At 41.6% G+C, this 23,378-nt stretch overlaps 1 protein-coding gene across 1 annotated transcript in view; it reads left to right on the forward strand.

Moving 5' to 3' along the window:
- LOC119647098 (dynein heavy chain 6, axonemal) overlaps positions 1 to 23,378 on the forward strand; it is a 67,746-nt gene that overhangs the window by 20,292 nt on the left and 24,076 nt on the right. Inside the window, exons 15-30 of the mRNA XM_038047869.1 lie at positions 5,116 to 5,282; positions 5,340 to 5,450; positions 5,594 to 5,893; positions 5,972 to 6,359; positions 6,415 to 6,691; positions 6,750 to 6,960; positions 13,200 to 13,332; positions 13,391 to 13,649; positions 13,725 to 14,177; positions 14,257 to 15,080; positions 15,162 to 15,759; positions 15,818 to 15,967; positions 16,075 to 16,386; positions 22,290 to 22,412; positions 22,483 to 22,566; positions 22,621 to 23,335. Of these exons, the coding sequence (XP_037903797.1) occupies positions 5,116 to 5,282; positions 5,340 to 5,450; positions 5,594 to 5,893; positions 5,972 to 6,359; positions 6,415 to 6,691; positions 6,750 to 6,960; positions 13,200 to 13,332; positions 13,391 to 13,649; positions 13,725 to 14,177; positions 14,257 to 15,080; positions 15,162 to 15,759; positions 15,818 to 15,967; positions 16,075 to 16,386; positions 22,290 to 22,412; positions 22,483 to 22,566; positions 22,621 to 23,335 (5,105 nt within the window). The remainder of the gene's footprint in view (positions 1 to 5,115; positions 5,283 to 5,339; positions 5,451 to 5,593; positions 5,894 to 5,971; positions 6,360 to 6,414; positions 6,692 to 6,749; positions 6,961 to 13,199; positions 13,333 to 13,390; positions 13,650 to 13,724; positions 14,178 to 14,256; positions 15,081 to 15,161; positions 15,760 to 15,817; positions 15,968 to 16,074; positions 16,387 to 22,289; positions 22,413 to 22,482; positions 22,567 to 22,620; positions 23,336 to 23,378) is intronic.

Consider the following 23,378-nt stretch of genomic DNA (forward strand, 5'->3'; position numbering starts at 1 on the left):
CTATACCGATTGACACGAAATTTGGTGAGAAGGTGGGAGCTGTGAACGCACAGATGTGCAGTGAGTGATATCCTTCTACGTTGAGATTTAGGGGGGGGGGGGATCCGAATATAGTTCATGTTTAGACACCGTGTGTTGCTTTAACAATAGATATTACTAAATTAAAATAATAAAAGCTTGTTGTTTCTTTTTCGTTGGTGTGGATATTTATTCTTGCAAACACCGATATTTCGGGAACCACTTGTTCCCTTCATCAGTGCTAACAAGTTTGGGGCAAACGTTGGTGTGGATATTTATTCTTGCAAAACCCGATATTTCGGGAACCACTTGTTCCCTTCATCAGTGCTAACAAGTTTGAGGCAAACTTGTATGGGTATATCGGTATATCGGTATTTGCAAGAATAAATATCCACACCAATGAAAAAGAAACAACAAGTTTTTATTATTTTAATTAATTAATCGTTGGGAACACCGCATAATTTTACTCAGAGATATTACTATTCCGGAATGTCCTTTTTCCGTGAAGTGCTCAGAATTGGTGCCTTATTCACGCTGTTGAAATCCTTTTCGAGATGAGTGAAGAATATATGGAGCGGTGAGCTAACATGCCTAAAGTAATTGGTACAGAAAGATCCAGAGCAGATGCCGCTCTGCCGCCTGTCAATAAACCTTTTCTTGATGTTTTGGTGTATCCCGAGATCTTCTCTTTACTACGGTAGAGGTCACGTGAATAAATACCTCCAATTGTCACATCCGAGACAAACTCCCTTCATCCAAATAGAGAAGGCGGCGCGAGATCTTGAGCTGTACATCAGTGAAGGCAAGACAAAATATATGGTGCCAACGACAACACCAAAAACCAACCAACTAACAACCTTAAACCGCACTGGTCAAACGGGAAGAATAAAGATAGGAGACTACAACTTTGAGACCGTTGATAATTTCTCCTATCTAGGGTCGAAAATCACAACCGATAACAGCTATGACGATGACCAAATCCGCGCACGGTTGTTGGGAGCCAACAGAGCCTATTTCAGCTTACATAACCTGTTTCGCTCGAAACGTCTCATCATCCTTATGTATTCCTCGGAGACTTGGGTTCTTAGCAAGAAAACTTGCGAACTCTTGGTCGCGTTCGTGAGAAGAATCCTCCGTAGAGTTTTTGGCCCCCTACATGGGGATGGACGATTCCGTAGCCTGCATAACGGCGAAATCTATCAGCGATACCATGACCGTCAAATTGTAGATAAAATCTGGCACAATAGGTTATGGTGGGCGGGTTACCTAATCCGTATGGATGAGGATGATGCAGCCCGAAAAGTCTACAAGGGTAATATCAATGGTAGAAAAAGAAGACGATGCAGACCCTGCCTGAGGTGGAACGATGCGTAGGCCAGGACGCCAGACAGCTTTTAGGGATATTGAATTGGTGAACCTCGGTGCAAAACAGGGATGTCTGAAGTTCCTTATTAAGGCAGGCCTAAACCGGATACCGGTTGTTGCGCCGTTGATGATGATGATGAATTGCCACATCCAAGACGAACCTGGTTTTACTCTCTAGGAAAGATCTTAGATTCCCAGGATTTCCAAATAAGAGGAAAAAGAAACTCTACAGAAACTGTAGAGGCTTCAAGGAAAAGCTCCACCGAAAAACCTTTAAATTCAACCAAAATTTATTGCAAAATTGCTACGACGATTGAACACATCCTCTGTGATTTAAGCATCTACAGGCTTTTTTATGTCATGCTGTACTTCTCCATCATTATATCGCAGCTCAGCACGTCGGGTTCGACGCTGCTTTCTGTGAGCAACATAGCTCTCAACTTCTTGCGATCATCGAATCGCTTCTACGTTTCCGTAGTCAACTAGATTTTATAACGTACTTTTAAGACGTACCCGACTACTTTCACCGTGTTATAGATAAAGCCTTTTTAAGTTGGCCAAATATTCATCAATATTTTCAAGAGGGTTGTTCAAGGTTTCGATCGTTCGTGAAGCAAGAAAGGTTTGCTGGACGATAGCTAGATCGCGAAAATGGCTGATCGGTTGTTTCTTTGCGCCTCTGCGAGTAAATGCATCCGCAGCACACAGGCAAATGTTAATGACCGACAAATTAGTATGTGTAGTGAAAAAACAACCTCTAAATTTATTACTGACTGCGATAAGGTTATTCTGTATCTAAGACCAACTGACCTTGTCGCAAGCGCTATTTGAACAATGTGCACCAATGGCGAGACAGTGAAAGTTGCAGGAAACTAATTACCTCTATTTATAAAACTCAATCAAAATCTTGTTGGACATGGGCTCCCAGGCTACAAGAGTGTGCCTAGCACCGTGCACTAGTGCATCTACTATCACTAGGTTTACCACAGTAGAAAAGCACAATGTTATTTGAGGGAGGGGAGGTCTCTTCTGAGTACTACCATTATCTCACTTCGCCTAAGCACAAAATATCCAGCCGATATCGCTGGAATTCAAGCTCAAGCTGGAGAAAGCGAATATTCTGTAGGTTCACGACAATGTTCGTGGAGAGCCCGTATTAATTCCAGGTATGGATTAATGTCTGTTTTCGCTAGGTTATTATGTCAGACCCTGTCCAAGCGGATTTCGGCAGCCAAATAACAATACGTATCCCTTTGCTAATAACGAAATCAATAAGACTCGCCATTGCAATCGGCAATTCTGCGCAGGATACATCTTTCCTCTGTTCATCGATAAACGTCTGCGCACGAATAACAAGTTTGTTCTAGGGTGATGTAGAATTGTGCCATATTAGCGTCCCCATTTCCTCATTTGGGGCGTAGCGATTCAGCACGCCTAGGTTAAAATGGCTGAACAGAGGCGAAATTAACTTCTACACGATCGCAAGTCACTCTTGCTTCGATCCAGGTATTTTCCTTGCTTACACCATGGGTTAAAGATGGTCTCCCCTCCAAACTATATCTTTGTCCAGACTAGAGTATGTTGTCTATTCGGACAAGGTGCTAGAGTACATTAAACAGAAAGTTGGTTGATTAGTTCCCTCTCACTATAAAGGGTAGTAAATCAGTGGTGTGATAGTTTCATTTAAAGCGTCGTAGCCCCTGGACACAATCGCCGGTCGGTTTCCCAGGTAGCAATGCGTCTTCATCAGCCAGCCCGCCCGTCCAGTGGGCTTTTATAATTGCTTCCTTTTACGCTATCGGAGGGTTGCGTTGATTTAACAGCATCACATCATCTAATCACAGAAAAATCGCTTCAACAAGGATCTGGCTGAACGCCGAACCTATTTTCTGCTCCTCTAACCTCAGTTATGATTGTGTTGCCTCACATATATCCCTGCCTAACATAGTTCCGTTTATTGTTTTTTGGGTACGCTCTTTTGTACTACTCTCTCCTTTCGTCAATACCTATTCTACCCAGCTGTTCAACACCACCAAGAGCTGCGATTCATACACTCTCGATCTAATCCTTTCAATCATACCGGGAAGTTACCTCTCCATATTTTCTTATACACCTGCTGAATTTAAAGTGAAGAACATTGTGGTCTGCATAATTTTCAATTCAGACCTGTATAATATTCACCCCGAGTCTAATTTTCTCGTATAACCCCCACCCCGGGCCCGGATTTCCTCTTTACGGACCTGTGTCACCGGTATTCCCGAATATGGTATTTATTGAAATACGAATACGAAATACGGTATTTATTTAAATAAAACAAATTTTAGCCTGAAAAGGAAGGTCCTTCTTTTATCTCCTCTCGACTATTCTCTCTCTCTCCTGTTACTGAAAACTTATTTGCCTGGACGATTTGTAGGGTTTCTTTCAGTGACAAGAAGTAGCTTGGGGAGGTTCTGGCACACGATGCATTCTGAAAATATCTGGAGTAACTATCAGCATACTGTCGCAAATGACTGTATACGATAGAAAGTATTTGAGTGTGTTTTAAATTACGACCACGGTTAGTACGATAGGACGGTGGCGATAGGATATGCCAATTGAAAGACCAGTAGCTTCCTGCAAACTACAATTTTTATTTTTCAATGTAGATATATATTTCGGGAGCAACTTACCCCCTTCATCAGCACAAAGCTACTTAAAGGGGTAAGTTGCTCCTGAAATATATATCTACATTGAAAAATAAAAATTGTAATTTGGAGGAAGCTATTGGTCTATCAATTTTAGGTTAGACTACAAATAGCAGACAATATCTAATCTCTTAGATATGCCGATTCAACCCGCCATAATCCTGTACGCATTATCTGCATTTCGCCCTAAAGCTCTCTTGATCGGGTTTTATTGTAGGAGAGCTACATCCTTCGCTTCGTAAGCCGCTGCTATTTGACGTCAGCGGCTGTCAAGTAATGCGGGACGCCGACTGTGTCCTCCGAGCGACTTCTATGAGCCGACTCTGCCTGGGTAGCCCATCGAAACCCAGAGGATGGCTACTTCTAGTCGTCCAGACTGTTCAGTGCGTCGTTGAGCAGTCCCACCAGGTTGGACGATGCCCTCACTGACTACAAAGCTTTAATGGTGGCTTGGTTGTCAATCAGAGTAACTATGTTACACTTGAGGTTCGGAATACATTGGCGTATCCTGGAACACCCTACGACTTGAATACACTTTACGTAACCCAGAATAAAGAATACTGGCCCATAACCCCGCAACATATCAACTCGGGGAGGAGGTGTTGCAGGACATTGAGGGACTGAGCTTCAGTAGCACATGTGGTTCTTTGGATCCTACTAAGCTTACCGGTAGTGAGACTCAGCTTCCGCGAGTAGCGAATTGGTACACACATTAAAAGGCTTGTCGAATCTTTGGTGCAACAAGAGACGCAACGATGTTCTATCGGACTCTTAAGCTGTCAATCCGGCATATAAGCGGATTATATAGAGGTTTATTTCAAAGTCCATTTCATCTGGTGTCTTCGCGAACCAGCTATCAAGTCAGACGAATTCTTCCTCAATTATCCGTAACAGACCTCAAGTTTCTCCTTCTCATATTCATCAAATATTCTACTGATACATGGCTGTCAATCTTCCCCTAACTTATAATACAATTTAATTACAAACTTGAGACTTCGACAGATCTTTCTCATCCATTTTCACCCATTTCATTGTTCTCATTAAACAGATTGCGAAGACTTGGTGATCGAATGCAAGGAAGTGCTGGCAGAACGACAATCACAGCGTCAAGTATTCATCAATCGTTTGGCCGAATTCCTGCAAACAGACATACAATACATTTTCGATGAGATTCGGGAAGTTCTAGTCGAAATCCAAAACTTCAAATATATTGATGTGAGTCCTGGCGTTGATTATATCTAGATACGAAATTAGTAATTTGAATATTTGTAGAAAAACTCCAATCGCGAGGACATCAAAGCTGAACTTGAAAGTCTCATGAGCAGACTAAAAAATTGCCAAATGCTATCCCAAGAGTACAGAGGGTATCAGAAGAAATTCAGGGTAAGATTTTGAAAAAGGATCAGTTCAGAGAGCTTGAATTTCATAAAGAGCCACGCATAACCACCCTCAAATACAAGTTTTTAGTTCGCACTCCTTATTTTTATGTCCCTTTCCATATGCACATGTATCTTCCCATTTCATAGATCGATGTCACTCGATACGATGAACTAGAGCAAGCCCTTCAAGAGGTCCGAACAAGACAAGCGCTTTGGGACAGTATTGAGGAATGGGAAGCATCGTTAAAGAAGTGGACAACAGCTAATTTCCATACATTAGATGTGGAAGAATTAATCGACGTAAACAGTCGGACCTTGAAAAATTGCACTCAATTCGAGAAATATCTACCTCCTAACGAGCTGGTACCAGTTCTGAAAGAAAGTGCCGAACTTTTCCGTGAAAAGTTGCCTATTATAACATGCCTGCGAAATCCAACTTTGAAGTCGGTAAGCAAAAAAATACTTGCATTACAGATAAACATTGCTAAGATATCCTCCCTAATTTAATCTAACATCATCTCTTAGCGTCACTGGATTCGAATCGAGCAAATTCTGCAACGCAAGGTCTTCCAAGAACCATCTGTAACTCTTGCTACTTTCGAGGAAGCAGGTGCCTTCTCTGAAGAACTAGAGCTGGAACTTACCGAGATATCAGGACAAGCTAGTGGAGAATCTGGATTAGAGCTGCAACTCAAAAAGATCGAGAATATTTGGAAAGAAACTGAACTTTCGGTTGTGCCACATCGTGACGCTAAAGACGTTTTCATATTGGCTGGGATCGATGAACTCCAGGCTGTCCTTGATGAAACCAACATATACGTTAATACCATTGCTGCTTCCAGGCATGTTGGTCCTATCAAGCATAAAGTTGAGGAGTGGGTACAGCTTCTGGATTTGTTTGCTAAAACTTTTGGTAAGTTTTGGATTATCTTCTCAAGAGGTTCGTTTTAATTTGAGAAACATTCCAGAGGAATGGGTGGCGTGTCAGCAATCCTGGATGTATTTGGAAGCCATTTTCTCGGCAGCTGACATTCAAAGACAGTTGCCGAAGGAATCAAGGATGTTTTTGATTGTAGATAAAAATTGGAAGGAAATAATGCGTAATGCATATAAGATGCCATTAGCCCTTCCAGTAATGACGGATCTAAAGAATTATAACACAATGAAAGAAAACAATAACTATCTGGACAGCATAACGCGATGCTTGGAAGCGTATTTGGAGGTGAAACGCATGGCCTTTCCAAGGTAAATTTTTTGAATCGAAAAGCAGCAAGAGAAATTACCTATTGTATCCCTGGTTAAGGTTCTATTTTTTGTCAAATGATGAGTTACTGGAAATACTGGCCCAAACTAGGAATCCCCATGCTGTCCAACCCCATTTGCGTAAATGCTTCGATGCTATAGCAAGGTTGGAGTTTGGATCTAAGGAAGCAGGAGAAGGAGGGAAGGTTACACTCACAAATGATATTGTTTCCATGATCTCACCAGAGGGAGAGAAAATACAATTTGGGAAGGTTTGTATTGATATATTGATTCAAGGATAGGAAATCTACAAAATTTCAAAGTGGGCTGATCCTCTTGAACAGGAAAGTTTGTCTCCTCGAATATTGTAGCTATCCTACTTTTGCTGACACTCCATAAGAACCCGTTTATACCTCTACTATGATTTTTTTGGAGACACGCTTCTTGGTTGAGCTTGCTTTGCGAATATATGAACGAGTAGCAAAGAACTTCCACTCTCAAAAGGAGGTCAATGTTAGCCTAGGTGACGACGGTGTTGCAACTGCATGTGGATGTCATCTTGATAACCGCATGATTGATACTGGCTCTAATGCCTCGCCTGATCACATGGTGAAAATTCCATATTCCCTTGGATGTGATGTATATGGCTAACTAATTGGCAAAGTACAATATATGCATTTACAATTCATATATGTATGTACATATGTATTTGTAAAGATAATATTTGAGCCCGTAAGGCGACGGTGCCTTCGTCGGAATTATCGCCAGACATATATTTCCTTTCTGATCCGAGCCCCTCTAGAGTTCAATAATGGGAAATGGGCATCGCTTTCAATTTATCACTCCACACCTCTTTCTCTCAGAAAAATCTATTCCCTTCTCTCGGCGGACCTTCCATAATTTCTGATAACTAGCGAAAACCCAGAAAACCGCAGTTCATTAATGGGTTTTGGACAGTTAGGTATGGTCAATTGCGGGACCAACTCTGCGCAGAAGCATAACAAGTCATACCGCTTTATTGAGTGATTATCTCTACAGTGTTCATCAGACTTTCAAGTTCGCGGTAAAGACACACTTAACATAGCTGGCTCAACTAGCGTGCTAACTTACGGATCTCACTCCATGGATTCATTCAGACCACCACATCAACTTTCTGGATACCGGTTCGTTCATGGTCCAAGTTGGGAAGTATTCATCTCCAGTGTATATGACGGTACCATTGAAGGTTCGATTTTAAGCCAGAAAATCACAGAATGACTCCGCAACTACCGAAAGTTTTTATTCTCTATACGTCGCCTGTTAATGTCCGATAAAAATACAAGGACGGTGACGCTTACATATGCGTTTTTCCACGTTCCCAAAACCAAAGATCACATGGATGCCAACCACTATATACATATTCGATGATCCTGAACGTTGTTCTTCGGCGGAAGTTCATATGATGGTAGATGTACTATTACCAAAGGAACCGTCTATCATGACACTCTGCTAGAGTTGGAAATAACTCGGCCAAACAGGAAGAATGGCGTGTCACCGTACTGTGCATCATATAATATAACTGCAACGACAATTGGGGTTGGAAGTCTTTGGGCTATCCTATATGGCGCTAAAAACAATGAGAGGAATCAGGTTCGGACACTCAAAAGCCACACTTACATGACATTCGGTCGACAGAATGCTTGCTGTGTTTCGATAATTCTTCGAAAAGATTTTTACTTTGGAACTGCAAGAGCCCTAAGTGCGCCATTCGGACGAGACCGATTGGAGAGAAAGTTCTTCTCACTGTTCTTGGTCCACGGACCCTTCTGTTTTGCGCTATCATCCAATTGTAAACCAGCAGACAACCAGGTTTCATCCAAGGCAACTCATCGACCATCGACTTAGTCCTTTCTTAGTCACTTGAACTCAAGAACTCCCTTCCCACAATTGGAAAAATATAAAGCAGTGGTGACCCCGAACAGAAACATTTTTGTAAAGCAAGAGGTCAGTTTCTTAGAACACATCCCCCGCTAGCGAAAGTTAAAGCGATTCCTTCATAACCGTACCCAATGAAGCTACTCGTAAAACTGACAGTCAGAAGATTCCTGGGGTGCTGAATTTTAATAGAAAACACTGAACACGATATAATTAAAGGAAGTTTACAAATCAACTAAACCTACGAATCTACCCCAGCTTACTAGGCTTTCGAAAAAACACCGAAACAACCTAAACTACTTGCGCATCTAAAACTCAGCATACCTTTGCCCATAATCAGCGTTTCATCTCACTCTGTGATTGAAACAGCCCTTCATCAATGGGTCAACTACAGTTGGCAACTATTTGGTTTTTTCTCAAAGATAAATACAGAGCATATGCCCCGAAACTGCTCGCTATATACCTGGTGATGAAACACTTCCGTCATATGGTTGATGCAAGGAGTTCACCATCTTCACGGATGACAAACTACTAACTTTTGCTCTTCATAAAAACCAGTTCTCACCACGCCAATTTCTTCATCTAGGTTACCAACGAAATCCAATATCGTCGTCGTCGGGTGATACAACTTATCTGATTTGCCATTCTCGTTCTCTCGTTTAGCTCCTATTAACCTCCTCAGGACTTTCCTCTCGAAAGTATTGTCCAGTTCTTCGAAAGTTTATGTTAGGTATCAATATTAAGTAGAGACGGCTTATTTGCACTGACTGTCCATATTAGATTTTTTTTGTAAACCAAAATCTTTCTTCAAATCAGTGGGTTATATATTATCCTATAGGCACATTTCGGTAGCTACATGCTGCCTTCATCAGTGGGTTACCCCAAGCTACCCCTACTGATGAAGGTAGCATGTACTTCGCCCACTTCATTTCCAATCCAAGATCAATACTGTTGTAATAACTTTGTTACGGACGCTCTCGTGTGCATAGGGTGGAATCAAATCTGGTAAAGAGCTCAAAATGCTGCAGCTGGAAGATTTAGGGCTTCTACTGAAGCAATTCTAGCTTTCGGCCGTAAAGAGTGGTATGATGTGTCTACTGGCACCATCCGGCCTTATATGACTCAAGCGTTCCAGAAACTCGGTTTCATTAGCGTATCCACCCATCCCATTCTGAAGCCATCGCTACCGTTAAATTGATAACACAAAAAACCACCTGCAGGCATTGAATGTGTGGTTGCAACAATTGTTAGCGACCAAAGGTCGTCATCTAACTATGTCAGTCGAGTCCGTCGCTCCAACATCAGCCCAATTCGAGCGCTTGTATTGTGAATAATAACACTATTATCTGACAATAGTAGATCGCACTCTCCAATCCATAGGTCATCATATTCAGAGCTTTACTCGTATGGATATCCAGATTTGGCAGGCCGCTTCGGATCAGGTTAGGGAAGGCGTGGAAATAGTCTCATTTTTTCATATGAAAATCGTAGCCAATTAGGTCAATAGTTTGAAATTACTATGATTACAGAGCAGTGAATGCCTCCGAATCATAATGTCACCAGTCTTCAGATCCAAGACAACATCATTTGTAACGTGAAGTCACCAGCTCCTCATCAAATGGTCTGCTTGCGTAAGGGGACCGTTGGTCTCCGTCAGACCGTCAATCTTCATCTCCTCCAACACCTCATTGTCAGTGGCGAATAAGTTCTCCTCACAGAGCAGACTAATTTTGTCCCCAAAACGCACTCTGCCGTGCGCCTTTTCCAATACTTCTAAGCACTTTTCATTTATGCGGAGCAGAAAAGGCTAGCTCTTCATCTAAGATTCCTCTTCCTTGATCACCATCCAGTCGTCCAGTCGAAGGCAATCCTTCGGGTTTGAAAGAGCCTGTTCTTATCCGTACTGATCTCCGGCAACCAGATGAGAACAGTTGATCTACTGAGAATTTCGCCGTATTGGATAATTTTAAGCTTAATGCCCTTAGCAGCTGTTGCGTCGATCTTAGCCATGCATAAACTGAGAAAGTCCTTAGCGAATTGGTCTAGCATACTATTATGTGGTACCCAGGAACCTAGGAGAAATCAAAACAGGAAATACATCCCTCCGTTCCGTTTGAAGATAACCTGGCTTGAATATGGGTTCATGTTTTCGGCACCAGTTTAAAGTAAGCGCAATTGCTATCCACCGCCTCCAGTCCTAAGTCTCTCTCCTGCTAAATTGCTAAAGACCGTAACTGCTCCGCTCCCTGCAGAGTTTACTTGGCGTCCAATTTGCAAACCCTGTTCCTTTTGCTTTGCTGCTCGATCTCATTATGAGATCGGGTGCGTTTGAAGGCTTGGCTTTCTCCTTGTTTTTATTTCAAGCATTTATTATTATATTCCTTAACAATCGGTATTTAAGGAGTTGTTTTTCGTCCCGCTCGTCGATAGTACCGACCTGCTTATTCTCCCCAGTCTTGTTCAGGATACAGATGGCCTTGTGATACTGCCTCTTGAGCGTTAAAGGTGTCGGAAGTTCGTACGAAGACTTACCCAATTATGAAACTTTAACTTGAAACATATTATATTATAATTTGACTATACTTGAAATGACTTTCCTACGTAGAGGAATCCTTGTTGCTACTGCTAAAAACCTTTTTGAAATCGATGAATGGGAAGTGGAGAACAGTGCTCTCTACCCATTACATGCATTGACCAGCTTCCGCGTTTCCATATTAACCCGGTCCTATAAGATCCTTTTGGAACCTCGCTAACCAGAGATAATGACATTTTTGCTGGTGGCCCAAAACTCATTTACATTCTCCGGCAAAGTTGTTCAAAGCTGCTAACGTCCACACAGCAAAAAAAAATTGTTTCCACTTCTGGGTGACTGCTGGATCACGGAAATAGCTCAAATGATGGTCTGTTTCGAAGCTGATGTGTCTCTTTTGTTACTAAGATATTAAAGTTCTCTAAAGTAGCTTGCTTTCCTAACTTCTTGTTTCCAATGTATCGCCTACTCTGCAGGTGGAGGTTGTCCAGGTCCCAGTACTTTAGCTATGACTCGCTTTAATTTAGGGGTTCTCTCTAGTGAGTTCGCCTCTTCATAAAAGAAACTTTATGATGATCATTTGGTTGATCTAATGCTCTCCTTCAGGGCTTTCTGAGTCTCTTTCCAATTTTCCTTGGTCTCCAGAGCACGGTTGAGAAATACTCTTGCCATTCTGTTCTGTTTTGACGAGTCCAAATTGTACCAAGAAATTTTCTCTCTCTTTGGTCTACTGACAGATAGGCAGCTTTTTCATTTCATGTAACAGGTTTGGTCCGCCTTCCAGGAATCGTGATTCCAGGATGTAATTCGAATTTGTATAATATATGGCTTAGTCGACCATCATCAAATCTTTTCACCTATAGTTCATGAGATGCTGTATAAGAGTCGCATTCACGATAATGGATTCATTGGGGGATATCCAGTTTCTTCCGCTGTGGTGCACCGCTTTGATTTCGCAGACTCCTAAGACCATGACCTCCGTAATAAGAGCAAGAGGGCAAAGTTCAGTTGGCTCAGATTTCCAGAGCCAGCCCATAGCATTCACGAAAAAAGTAGCCCCCCTTCAACTAAAGATCTCTCTGAAGTGTTCAAAGAATAGTTTACGTAGTGTCCGCAGCCTGGCTCTAGGAGTACCTGACTGTTTCTCCCTCTTCTCTGCAGCTTTGGCAATGCGAATTGCTGGGTATGCCGAGTTTGGCGGCATAGACTGCCATATATGCGACCTACGATTACCCCCGCTCCTTTCCTCTTACTATATTAGATAGCTCTAATGAATGTTCTACTAGGAACTTCGTCCTCGTATTAAGGGAAGTAAAAAGTACATTAGGATTAGAGAAATTCAAGCCCCTATTTTTCCTACCAAAAATCTGCGAATGTTGGACGAGTTCCATGGCAGAGGAACCAATGCAATGGCGATCTTCTATCATCGAAAGAAAAAAGAGTTGAAAACGTATCCCGGCAAAGAGTTTTCAGTACTTCATTATAAACGCCACTTCGGTTCAGTTTATTGGTCCAGTTGATCTCTCTCACATCCTGACGGTTTAATTTGTAGAAATAATTTGACGGTCTCCTTCGGACACTAATTAATTTTGGGACTACAATCAGAGCCCCGTAATGAGTAGCACAGCGGTGCCTTTTATACTAAGTCAGCCCCAGCATTCACATCAGTGGATGCAGGCCTATCTAATAATTTTGCCGCAAAAGCAGAATCAGTTACAGCTCTATGCCTATATAAAGGTTAACCAAAAAAATTAAGCGTTACTTTGCAGAGGTTGATGCCGGTAGCATCATTACCTGCAACTTGACTTCTTTTGTTAAGATAGATCCATCTTTATAAAACAATCCACTTGCATTGCTTAAGCCTTGGTTCTCAAAGCCACCCTCCTTTGGTCGGTAGCACGAAACCCTTCAAAGTTTTGAAGTAGATAATTTGTGGCCCCTGTTTCAACTAAAGAAAAAGGGTAGACTGCAGGGAAACGATGAAAATTATATCCTAAATAAATATCTACGTTTTGATCGATTCATGCTCCAAACATTACATTTAAAATCAATTATCAAATCTTCAAGGGTTTGAAAGCAAGAGGTCCAGTTGAGGATTGGTTAAGCAAAGTCGAAGATGCCATGTTTATAGCTGTTAAAAGATGCATGAAATTCGCGTTCCTATGTTATCCAGCAAAGGACCGTGCAGATTGGTTTCAAGGTAACTTGGATTCATTGTTTCAGTGAAACAAACTATACAAAGTCTTTTGTTTAAACAGAGCACCCTAATCAAGTCGTTCTCACCGTATCCCAACAGCAATGGGCTGCTGAGGTTCATACCATTTTTGCTAAGGCCAACGTCCTGGAAGAAATGAAGTCCTTTGAACGCAAACTTCTACACAATTTAGCTGTTCTAGCCGCAATAACCCGACGTGACATAAGCCCGCTATTGCGAAAAGTCCTTTGTGCTTTAATTACGATCGATGTCCATGCTAAGGACACTATTACGAACCTTGTTGCAAAGCAGGTATCAAATGAGTAAGTGTTGGTCTTCGAAGCATTTCGTCTTATCCTGAAAAAAAAAATGCCGTAACACATTCCTTGCTACTTCAGGAATGATTTCGATTGGCTCAAAATGATTCGGTTTTATTGGTCAAAAGAGACTGAGACAATGTACTCTCGCATGGCTTCTGCGTGTTTGCCATATTTTTATGAATATCTAGGAGCTGGAGGAGTATTGGTTATCACACCGCTGACCGATCGTTGTTACTTATGTTTGATGGGAGCCTTACAAATGGATCTTGGAGGAGCTCCTGCTGGACCAGCTGGAACTGGAAAGACTGAAACCACGAAAGATTTAGCCAAAACTCTAGCGAAACAATGTGTGGTTTTTAATTGCTCTGAAGGACTAGACTACAAGATGATGGGGAGGTTTTTTTCAGGATTAGCCCAATGTGGAGCTTGGTGTTGTTTTGATGAGTTCAACCGGATTGATATCGAAGTATTGTCAGTAATAGCTCAGCAACTGATTACAATACGAAATGCAAAAGCATCTAAATTGAGAAGGTATGTCCTGGATCATCTACTAATTTAGTATCCTCGGATTGCCCTGAATTCGCTAATCAATTGGTATATATATTTTCAGATTCATGTTTGAAGGCCGCGAAATTAAACTAGACCATTCTTGTGCTGTTTTCATTACTATGAATCCAGGGTATGCCGGACGTACTGAGCTACCTGATAATCTGAAAGCATTATTTAGGCCGATAAGCATGATGGTACCAGACTATGCTCTCATTTCCGAAGTTATTCTATATTCAGAAGGATTTGAAGAACCAAAAATTCTAGCTCACAAGATGGTCCAAATGTATAAGTTGTGCAGCGAACAACTGAGTCAACAGAACCATTACGATTTCGGCATGCGTGCCGTAAAAAGTGTCCTGGTCATGGCAGGATCTCTGAAACGATCGGCACCAAACCAACGTGAAGATATCACCCTTATTGCAGCCCTACGAGATGCTAATTTACCAAAATTTTTGGCGGATGATGCGATCCTTTTCAAGGGAATTCTAAGTGACTTGTTCCCTGGAGTAGAGCTACCAGTGTCGGAGCGCGGGGATTTGGAGAAAACAATAACTGAATGCATAGTTGAACGGAATATGCAAGCGATTTGGCCAATGATAAATAAATGCATACAATTGTATGAGACAATGGTGGTGCGTTGGGGAGTGATGCTAGTTGGTCCCACAGGGGGTGGGAAGACTTCTGTACTGAATGTCTTGGCATGTGCATTAACAAAACTGTTTGAAGAAGGTGTTCAAGGACCTCAATATCGGCCAGTAAATATACAAACATTGAACCCCAAATCAGTGACTTTGGATGAGCTATACGGTGCAGTGAACACAATGACCTTAGAATGGAAAGATGGGTTGTTAGGGCTGGCCGTCAGATATGCAGGTCATATTGAAGGTAAGATGTTCAATGATTTTTTTTTCTAAGGATAGGTCTGAAAGTCACCACGAATTCACATTCCACATCCATTAATATCAGATGAAATTCACCAATGGATAGTCTGTGACGGTCCAGTCGACGCTGTCTGGATAGAAAACATGAACACTGTCCTTGATGACAACAAGATGTTATGCCTCGCCAATTCAGAGAGAATCAAATTAACTCCTTGGGTACATATGGTTTTCGAGGTCCAGGACCTAGCACAAGCCTCACCAGCTACAGTTTCTCGATGCGGAATGGTTTACATAGACCCTAACGAGCTAGGATGGGAACCATTGGTACTATCTTGGCGTGACACCATTAAGGAGAAGACATTAAAACCTGACCACGTTGAATTTGTCATTATACTCTTCAAGAAATACTTCGGAAACTGCTTAAATTACAGCATTAAAACTGGTGTCTATGCAATTCACCAAGTTGTAACGAGTAAGGTGTCCATGTGCTGCGAACTATTGACTGCCCTCTTTGATAGTATCCCAAATCTGAACTTCATGGATGAAACGAACGCAAAAAGGTGTATTTGTAAACTCTATGTCTGGGCTTCATTGTGGTCCATTGGCGGAAATTTTGATGATGATTCCAGATATAAGTTGGAAAATAAATTCAAAGAATTGTTGGCAGGAGAGAAGCTTCTCGAGTAAGTTGTATTACTTGCTCTGAATGCCCAAAAAAATCATTGCATTTATCCATCTCAGGTTTCCTACCGGAAATATTTGGGACTTTAGGGTGAATATTACGTCACTAGACTGGGAGCACTGGAACACCGTTGTCGAACCATTTAACTACAATATCAATGACCGGTTCTTTGATATGCTAGTCCCAACAACCGATACAACGAAGTTCGGGTAAGAACCTGATTTGAACTTGCATTCTCCAATCACACTTCCATCACATTACAGTCATCATTAATATTTTGATTAAGGCTCGATTCTCACCAGTATCATCACTTTAGGTATATTTCAGAGCTGCTCTTTCTTCGCAAAAGACCAGTGATGTTTACTGGAGATACTGGTGTCGGGAAGTCGGTCCTGGCGGAATCTACCCTCAAGAAGTTGGGTGGATTCCAAATTGTGTCTCATTTGATACATTTCTCGGCCCAAACCAGTAGTGCACGGACTCAGGAAATGATTGAAGCTCGATTGGAAAAGAAAAGGAAAGGCCAATTGGGTGCACCAGTTGGGAAAACACTGATAATGTTTATAGACGATGTTAATATGCCAAAGCTAGACACATATGGAAGTCAACCACCAATTGAGCTGTTAAGGTAAGTTTGAACTATTCATACTAGACTTAGAATAAGGCGCTCATTAAATAATTAAACGATGATGTTTACGCGGATTTAGATTTAATTTTTTTTCTTTCAAATTCGAATAAACGTTTGATTTGATTGTTGTCCTGCTTCCAAAGTAAAACATTCATATATGGAACCTACTAGAGTAACCTTCATGTTTTCCGCCCTTTGAGTTTTTCTTCTACTTTTTGCTTTTGTCCTGTAAACTAGTGACTTTTACCGAACTTCGACATTTCTTTACCAATATTTTGGGGATGATAGAACCTAGCGAAGAGGGTTTTCCAGAATTCTTTTCGTAGCCACCATGTACCGTCAGGAGTTGTATCAAATTGCAGTTTGTTTTGTCATGGCCATTGTTGAATATACTACTCGTTACCGGGGATTAATGTGTAGATACTGCAACCTCTTTGTGCATTAGCACCTTTTAAACAAAAAGCAAGTGTTACCTTCCGTTCAAGCAGCAGCAAATCGATTGGGCTCATCCCAGCAATGAAACATATTAATTGCCAGAGGTTATCCTAAAAACTTTGTTCATCATTAAGGTCACTGAACATTAGAGGAAGTTCACCTTCATAAACTGGGTACCACATATAGCGGACGCCTGGCCATAAGTAATCTGCAGCTTCATCTCCAGTATGCATTGTTGGGCATCATCTAAACTAGTCATACACATGGTTTCTCGCCATCTAAATGTCTCTGAAAATAGAGTCGATTATTGCCCCAAGTACTTATGTATGATAGTAACCCGCTTTGAAATGATAGTGTGGTCACCAACGTGAATATTAACTACATTCCTTTTCCTGTGGATAGTGTTCAAATCTTCTTCTTCTCTCTTACAGCCTTTTGTATCATAATATCTATAGCAACTTTTCATTCGCCGTATATAGGCACAACTTCCAGTTATACCCAATTCATCATAGGTCATCCTCCCTCATTAAACTGAACATTCTCCTGAGATAATAAAAACTTATTTTTCCTATTCGCTAGTGTTGATTTATATTTTGCAAATACTGATATTTCGGGGACCAATACCCTTCATCAGTGCTAACAAGTCTTGTTAGCACTGATGAAGGGTATTGCAAAATATAAATCAACACTAGCGAATAGGAAAAACAAGTTTTTATTATTTCAAATAATTTAATCGCTAGAAATGTGGCGTAATTACATTTAGTTATCCTCCTGAAGTTCTATGACTTCAATGGTTTTATTGGCGTACACCACAAGTTTTTGGGTTGTGCGCGACGACAACCGCAGCTAAGTTATCCTCGAAATCATATATTGTACTCTCCTCTATGTTTCATAAGAAAGCACCGAACACCGAGTCCCGCAGGCATGCGATAACGATGTTCTGTTTAGGTCAACGCTACATCGCAACATTTACTGTAGGTCATCTGCTCCCGAGCAAAGGATACTATCCTCGCCGATGGTGTCGACAGTAAAATGGTCTTAACGAAATCGAAAATGTTCTGATATCCTATGACAGGAGCATGTCATATAATGAGCGAAGAAACTCACTCCGCTACGTATTCCTGAAACATTCTCAATCCAACATCTCCTCAACTGAATCATGTAATCGCTTGAACCTTCCTCAACCTCGCACAATAAAACATCACCTACTCTGACTCCTCTGATTTAGCGGTGCATTCAAAACAGAATCACCATATTCCGTAAGCATTTATGTCAGAGGTAACCCGATTTCCTTTGCTTTCGCTCAACCCATTTGCGAGAGTCATTTCAACTTTGCTACCATCTACTGTACAATTTTTTCCTGGTAGCTTTTCAAAAGTGGATAAAATCATTCTTCCCTTGTAAGCAAGCACCCTACTCGCTACAACATATAAAGGGATAATTCACGAGATGAGATACATTGCCTCACCGGGTATTGTCAAAATGCCCTACATAGTTTCATTGCAATTAGATTGCCATTTTTCTATGATTCATTGTGCAGTCCAATGCCCTTAGTCAGACAGGAGCCGTATATAGCAGAATGGATGACAACACTTAGACCAGCCTCCTTGTTAAATATGAGTTTGCTCTATTCCCTTCTGAAAATGTCACCCGCCCCGCGCTGGTAGCAATAGGTACTTAGTCATCTATTTTGAGAAAATCTCGTAATCACCAACCCAAATATTGACAGTATTATTTTTCTTGTGGCTAGTAATAAGAAAGGCCTCCTGGGCTAGATACAACTTGACAATTTGTAGCCTTAATTTGTTTTACTCCACGATTTCGATATCTTCAACAACGACAAACACCACCAGCTCTCGATCACTGTTATACCTCCTCCATTACGCGAAGACAGAAGACACGAAGATCCTCCATGAAAGCGGTCTCAATACGGAACCTTAAGGAACTCGTATCGTAACAATATATTTACTCGGTTCGCAACCTATATCATCATACAAGTTTCTCCAAAATATAATTCTCGATTAGTTGAGCTGAGAAGACAATGAAACAACCTTCTTCTCCAAATCGTATTTATCCCACCCAAAACGGCCGAATTAAAAGGGTGTTTAAAGTGTAGCGCAACAGTAGCCCAAGCTTGCCGCAGCCTTGGTCAGATCCCCAACTATTACTACCACGTCGACCATAGAATAGACCCATATTACCGCTCAGTTAGACCAAGAACAATAAATCAGTTAAAATACAAGCTTAACTTCATCGTCCTTTAGCTGCGAATAGAGGGTTATTACTATTTTCAATAAAAACTACATATAGTTCAATTAGCGCAATTTCACTATTTTAGCACCACGAACTCATTTAACATTCATACATAATTGGATGTGGTGACACGAAATCTCTGCTTAGCACTTCTTTAGTTCTGAACTTCGCATCGAATTGGTAGTATTCAGATGAGCTGAAATCTTGATACCAGAGGCATCTTTAAGTTCGTCCATAAATACCCTGCTAAATATCTGTAAGCTGACTTCTGCCAGGGTCAAATATTCCCCCACTTTTTGGTTGAATTGCCCTGAACAAGAACTGTATAGACTGACTAGGCTGACTCTGACCAATGTGCGAGGCCAGATAAAAGCAGCAGGATCACTGTCAAGACGATTCGACATCAACAACGGTCTACGACAGCGGGATGCGCTATCATGCGTCCTCTTTAACCTGACCCTCGAGAAAGTGATCTGTGATGCTGAGGTAAACGCAAGAGGTACGATCCTCTTCAAGTTCACCCAACTACTGGCCTATGCTGACGATATCGACATCATGGGAAGAACCACCGGAGACGTACAAACTGCCTTCATCCAGATCGAGCAGGCGGCGTGAGATCTTGGGCTGCACATCAATGAAGGCGAGACAAAATATATGGTGGCAACGTCAGCACCGAAGCCGAAGACGAATCAACCAACAACATTGAACCGCACTGGTCAAACACGAAGAAGAATAAGGATAGGAAAATACAACTTTGAGACCGTTGACAATTTCTCCTATCTAAGGTCGAAAATCACAACCGATAACAACTACGATGATGAAATCCGCGCACGGTTGTTGTCAGCCAACCGAGCCTATTTCAGCTTGCAAAGACTGTTCCCCTCGAAACGTCTCACCATAGGGTCAAAGCTCTTACTGTACAAGACAATGATCTTGCCAGTCCTCATGTATTCCTCGGAAACTTGGGTTCTTAGCAAGAAAAATTGCGTACTCTTGGCCGCGTTCGAGAGAAGAATTCTCCGAAGAATTTTTGGCCCCCTACATGAGGATGGACGATTCCATAGTCTACACAATGACGAAATCTATGAGCGATACCATGACCGTCCGGTTGTGGATAAAATCCGACTCAATAGGTTACGGTGGGCGGGTCACTTAATCCGTATGGATGAGGATGATCCCACCCGGAAAGTCTATAAGGGCAATATCTATGGTAGAAAAAGAAGACGAGGCAGACCCTGCCTAAGATGGAGCGATGGCGTAGGTCAGGACGCCAGACAGCTTTTAGGGATATCGAATTGTTGGCCCTTGGCGCAAAACCGGGATGTCTGGAGTTCCTTATTATGGCAGGCCTAGACCGGATACCGGTTGTTGCGCCGTTGATGATGATGATGATGAAGAACTGTATGATATTGTAATATCCGTAGAGCTTGATTGTCCAGTATCCACATTCGATAACACCACATGCTAGCTTATATTTAATATCGTAGTCGAAGGTACGTAAACAAGGTATAACAAAACATTGGGAGCCTCTCGGCATGATAGCATTGAACACCTCTCTAAAGCGCTGGGAAAGCACTTCCGCTTCCTCCTTCATCAAAATCCCTGATGGATCAGCCAAGCATCATGTCTATGACGGCTCAAGAACGCCTTCCTTCCACGCTATCACCCATAGATTCAAATCTAAAAATCTATTCTGATAAGGTTTCTATTTCTCGCCGAAGTCCACTCTCCCTCTTACTCACTTTCAAATTCTTCTTTCTCAAAAGCGTACCGCATGCAACCCGATAGCTAATCGTTCTACCCAGATCCATGCCTAAGTGGTTCAATTTGAACTTAATAATAAATTGAATGAATAAAATTTCTTACAAACCCTTATGCCACCAATAGTTTGGACCACTAGTGAAAGTTATTTCCGTTTGTGCATAGTAGCGTTTTGGCCGGCATCCTAATAGCACTTCCCTTTTTAAGCTTTCACAAATTGGCACACCAAACCATTTTTATTTAGGTATTGAAAATGCCCCGAGCCTACATCCATTTGATGGCAGACCGACTCTATTTGGAAGAAGCTGTTTCTTACTTTTTTAGTCCAGACACCCTTCTTTTGTGGGCTAGGTGCCCAAGTTGCCCCTGCCTGTGAAAGAAACTATCATCTTTTTGTACATCAAACCGGCTGCATGATTTATTGGAGGTGACGCCTGGAATTTCACGTTGTATTATGATAATGGATCATCCAGAAACTCTTCATGCATCTGAGTTATACCTTAGTTATTCGTTACAGGATCGAATTGTCTATAATATTCATGACAATGCAGGCGTCGACTATGTATGTCTCAGCGGAAAAATGGAAAGTGTTTGTCGCTAATAGAGTGAGTCATGTCCACTTCATGAACTCGCTGAGAACTACTACTATTTTCCTCTTCTCCTTCTATTTTATAATTCTTGGGAAATATGGCGACGACTGGTTGAGGGCCACCTTATAGCTATAGAACAACACAGTTTTGGGGAAGTTCGGTCCAGCGCGATCAACTTCAACAGACTTCACCAACTTCGTGGTCAAATATATAAATCTTTACAGGATACACAGATTACACGATACTTTTGTCCAAGCTCGTGTCGTTTAACATTTCCCTGTCACTCATTATATTGCTCGTCTCCTACCTCCCTAACAGAGCTTCTTGCGATAGTTACTCCCTCTTTCTTTAGACCCATGACCTTAATCTCTTTTCCTCTATACCTTTCTCACTAGTTCGAACAGTCGAATTTAGTACCTCTGGGTTGATATCGCTCCACAAATGAGTTGACACCAAGCCATTTGATAAGCTATTATCCCAAATCCTACCCCACTTTCTTTTCCTATCCTCTAAGTAGACATTCTTTGTCATAGTGGAGCTCCATCCAAAAGATACTACCGTAATGTCAGAAGTCACGCTTCCAAAATATTTGGTTGCATATTACGTAGCTCTTTCTTTTGATTCCACCCAACCCTCCTTAATGCACTTTAACTCCCTTGCACGAGCATTGCTCCAGGATCTCGTCCTCTTGCCCCCAAAAAAGATGAACGCATTTTCACCCGATCCAGAGAACTTGTCCATGTGGACTATCCTACTCGTTTCCATCTGTAGCTAAAACTAAGCAGAATCTTCCTCGATATTTGTACTCTCTTTAAATTTTCTTCTGGCATCAAACCATGGTTGACTCCATATGGATCATTTCAGACAATTTTTGGACTTCAAAGGGTTCTACGAACGTGAAAAAATGACGTGGGTAGGAATAGTAGATGTAATCCTCGGAGCAGCATGTGCACCCCCAGGAGGAGGAAGGAACCCCTTAACACCAAGGTAAACTCTCTTCTAGGCTTTTATAAAATATTTTTGATTGAATACTAAAGCTTGCTTTATACCGATACAGATTTGTAAGACATTTCGCACTCCTGTCGCTTTCACCGCCAGCCGATGAAACATTGACGACGATCTTCCGTTCGATTTTGGATGGGTATTGCCAATTTTGACAATTTTGATTCGCTAACACAAAAAAGATTTCTTACAGCTTTTTTAGTGAATTCAACCGTTCAATTCAAGCTCTTGCTACCCCGATCGTAAAATCATGTGTAGAAGTCTATGGAAGAATTGCTCATGAACTGCTTCCCACTCCTGATAAATCCCACTACGTCTTCAATCTTCGAGATCTGTCCAAATGCATCCAAGGAATTCTCCAATCTGATTCATCAAATTACACTACAGAAAGGCAAATGCTTCGTCTCTACTACCACGAATCCATGCGAGTCTTCCATGATCGCCTTATCAATGATCATGACAAGAACTATTTCAAGCAACTAATATCTGAAACTTGTGTCAAAAATTTCGGTGATCCTGTGGTTCAACCAGACGAGGTTTTACTTTTCGGAGATTTCATGATTTTCGGACAGGCATATGCAGAGAGGATTTACGAGGAAATAAAAGATCTTGGGAAGCTGCAAAGTATATTAGTGGACTATCTGGAGGATTATGCAACATTGACTGGACAGGAGATGAAACTGATCCTGTTTCAAGATGCTATGGAACACATTGTGAGGTTAGCAAGATTGCTGAGGAGTGATAGAGGCAATGGGTTGTTAGTCGGAGTATCTGGTAATGGTAAACAATCACTGACGAAACTATCATCCCATATAAATGGATATCGATGTAATCAAATCGAGTTAACTCGAGGGTATGATTCGTCCAACTTTCATGATGACCTGAGAGTGTTCTGCCGTCAAGCAGGAGTGAGTATAAATGCTGAATATAGATTTCGTCATGATTCAGAAA

Source organism: Hermetia illucens, chromosome 1, assembly GCF_905115235.1.
Source record: "Hermetia illucens chromosome 1, iHerIll2.2.curated.20191125, whole genome shotgun sequence".
Lineage (NCBI taxonomy): Eukaryota > Metazoa > Arthropoda > Insecta > Diptera > Stratiomyidae > Hermetia > Hermetia illucens.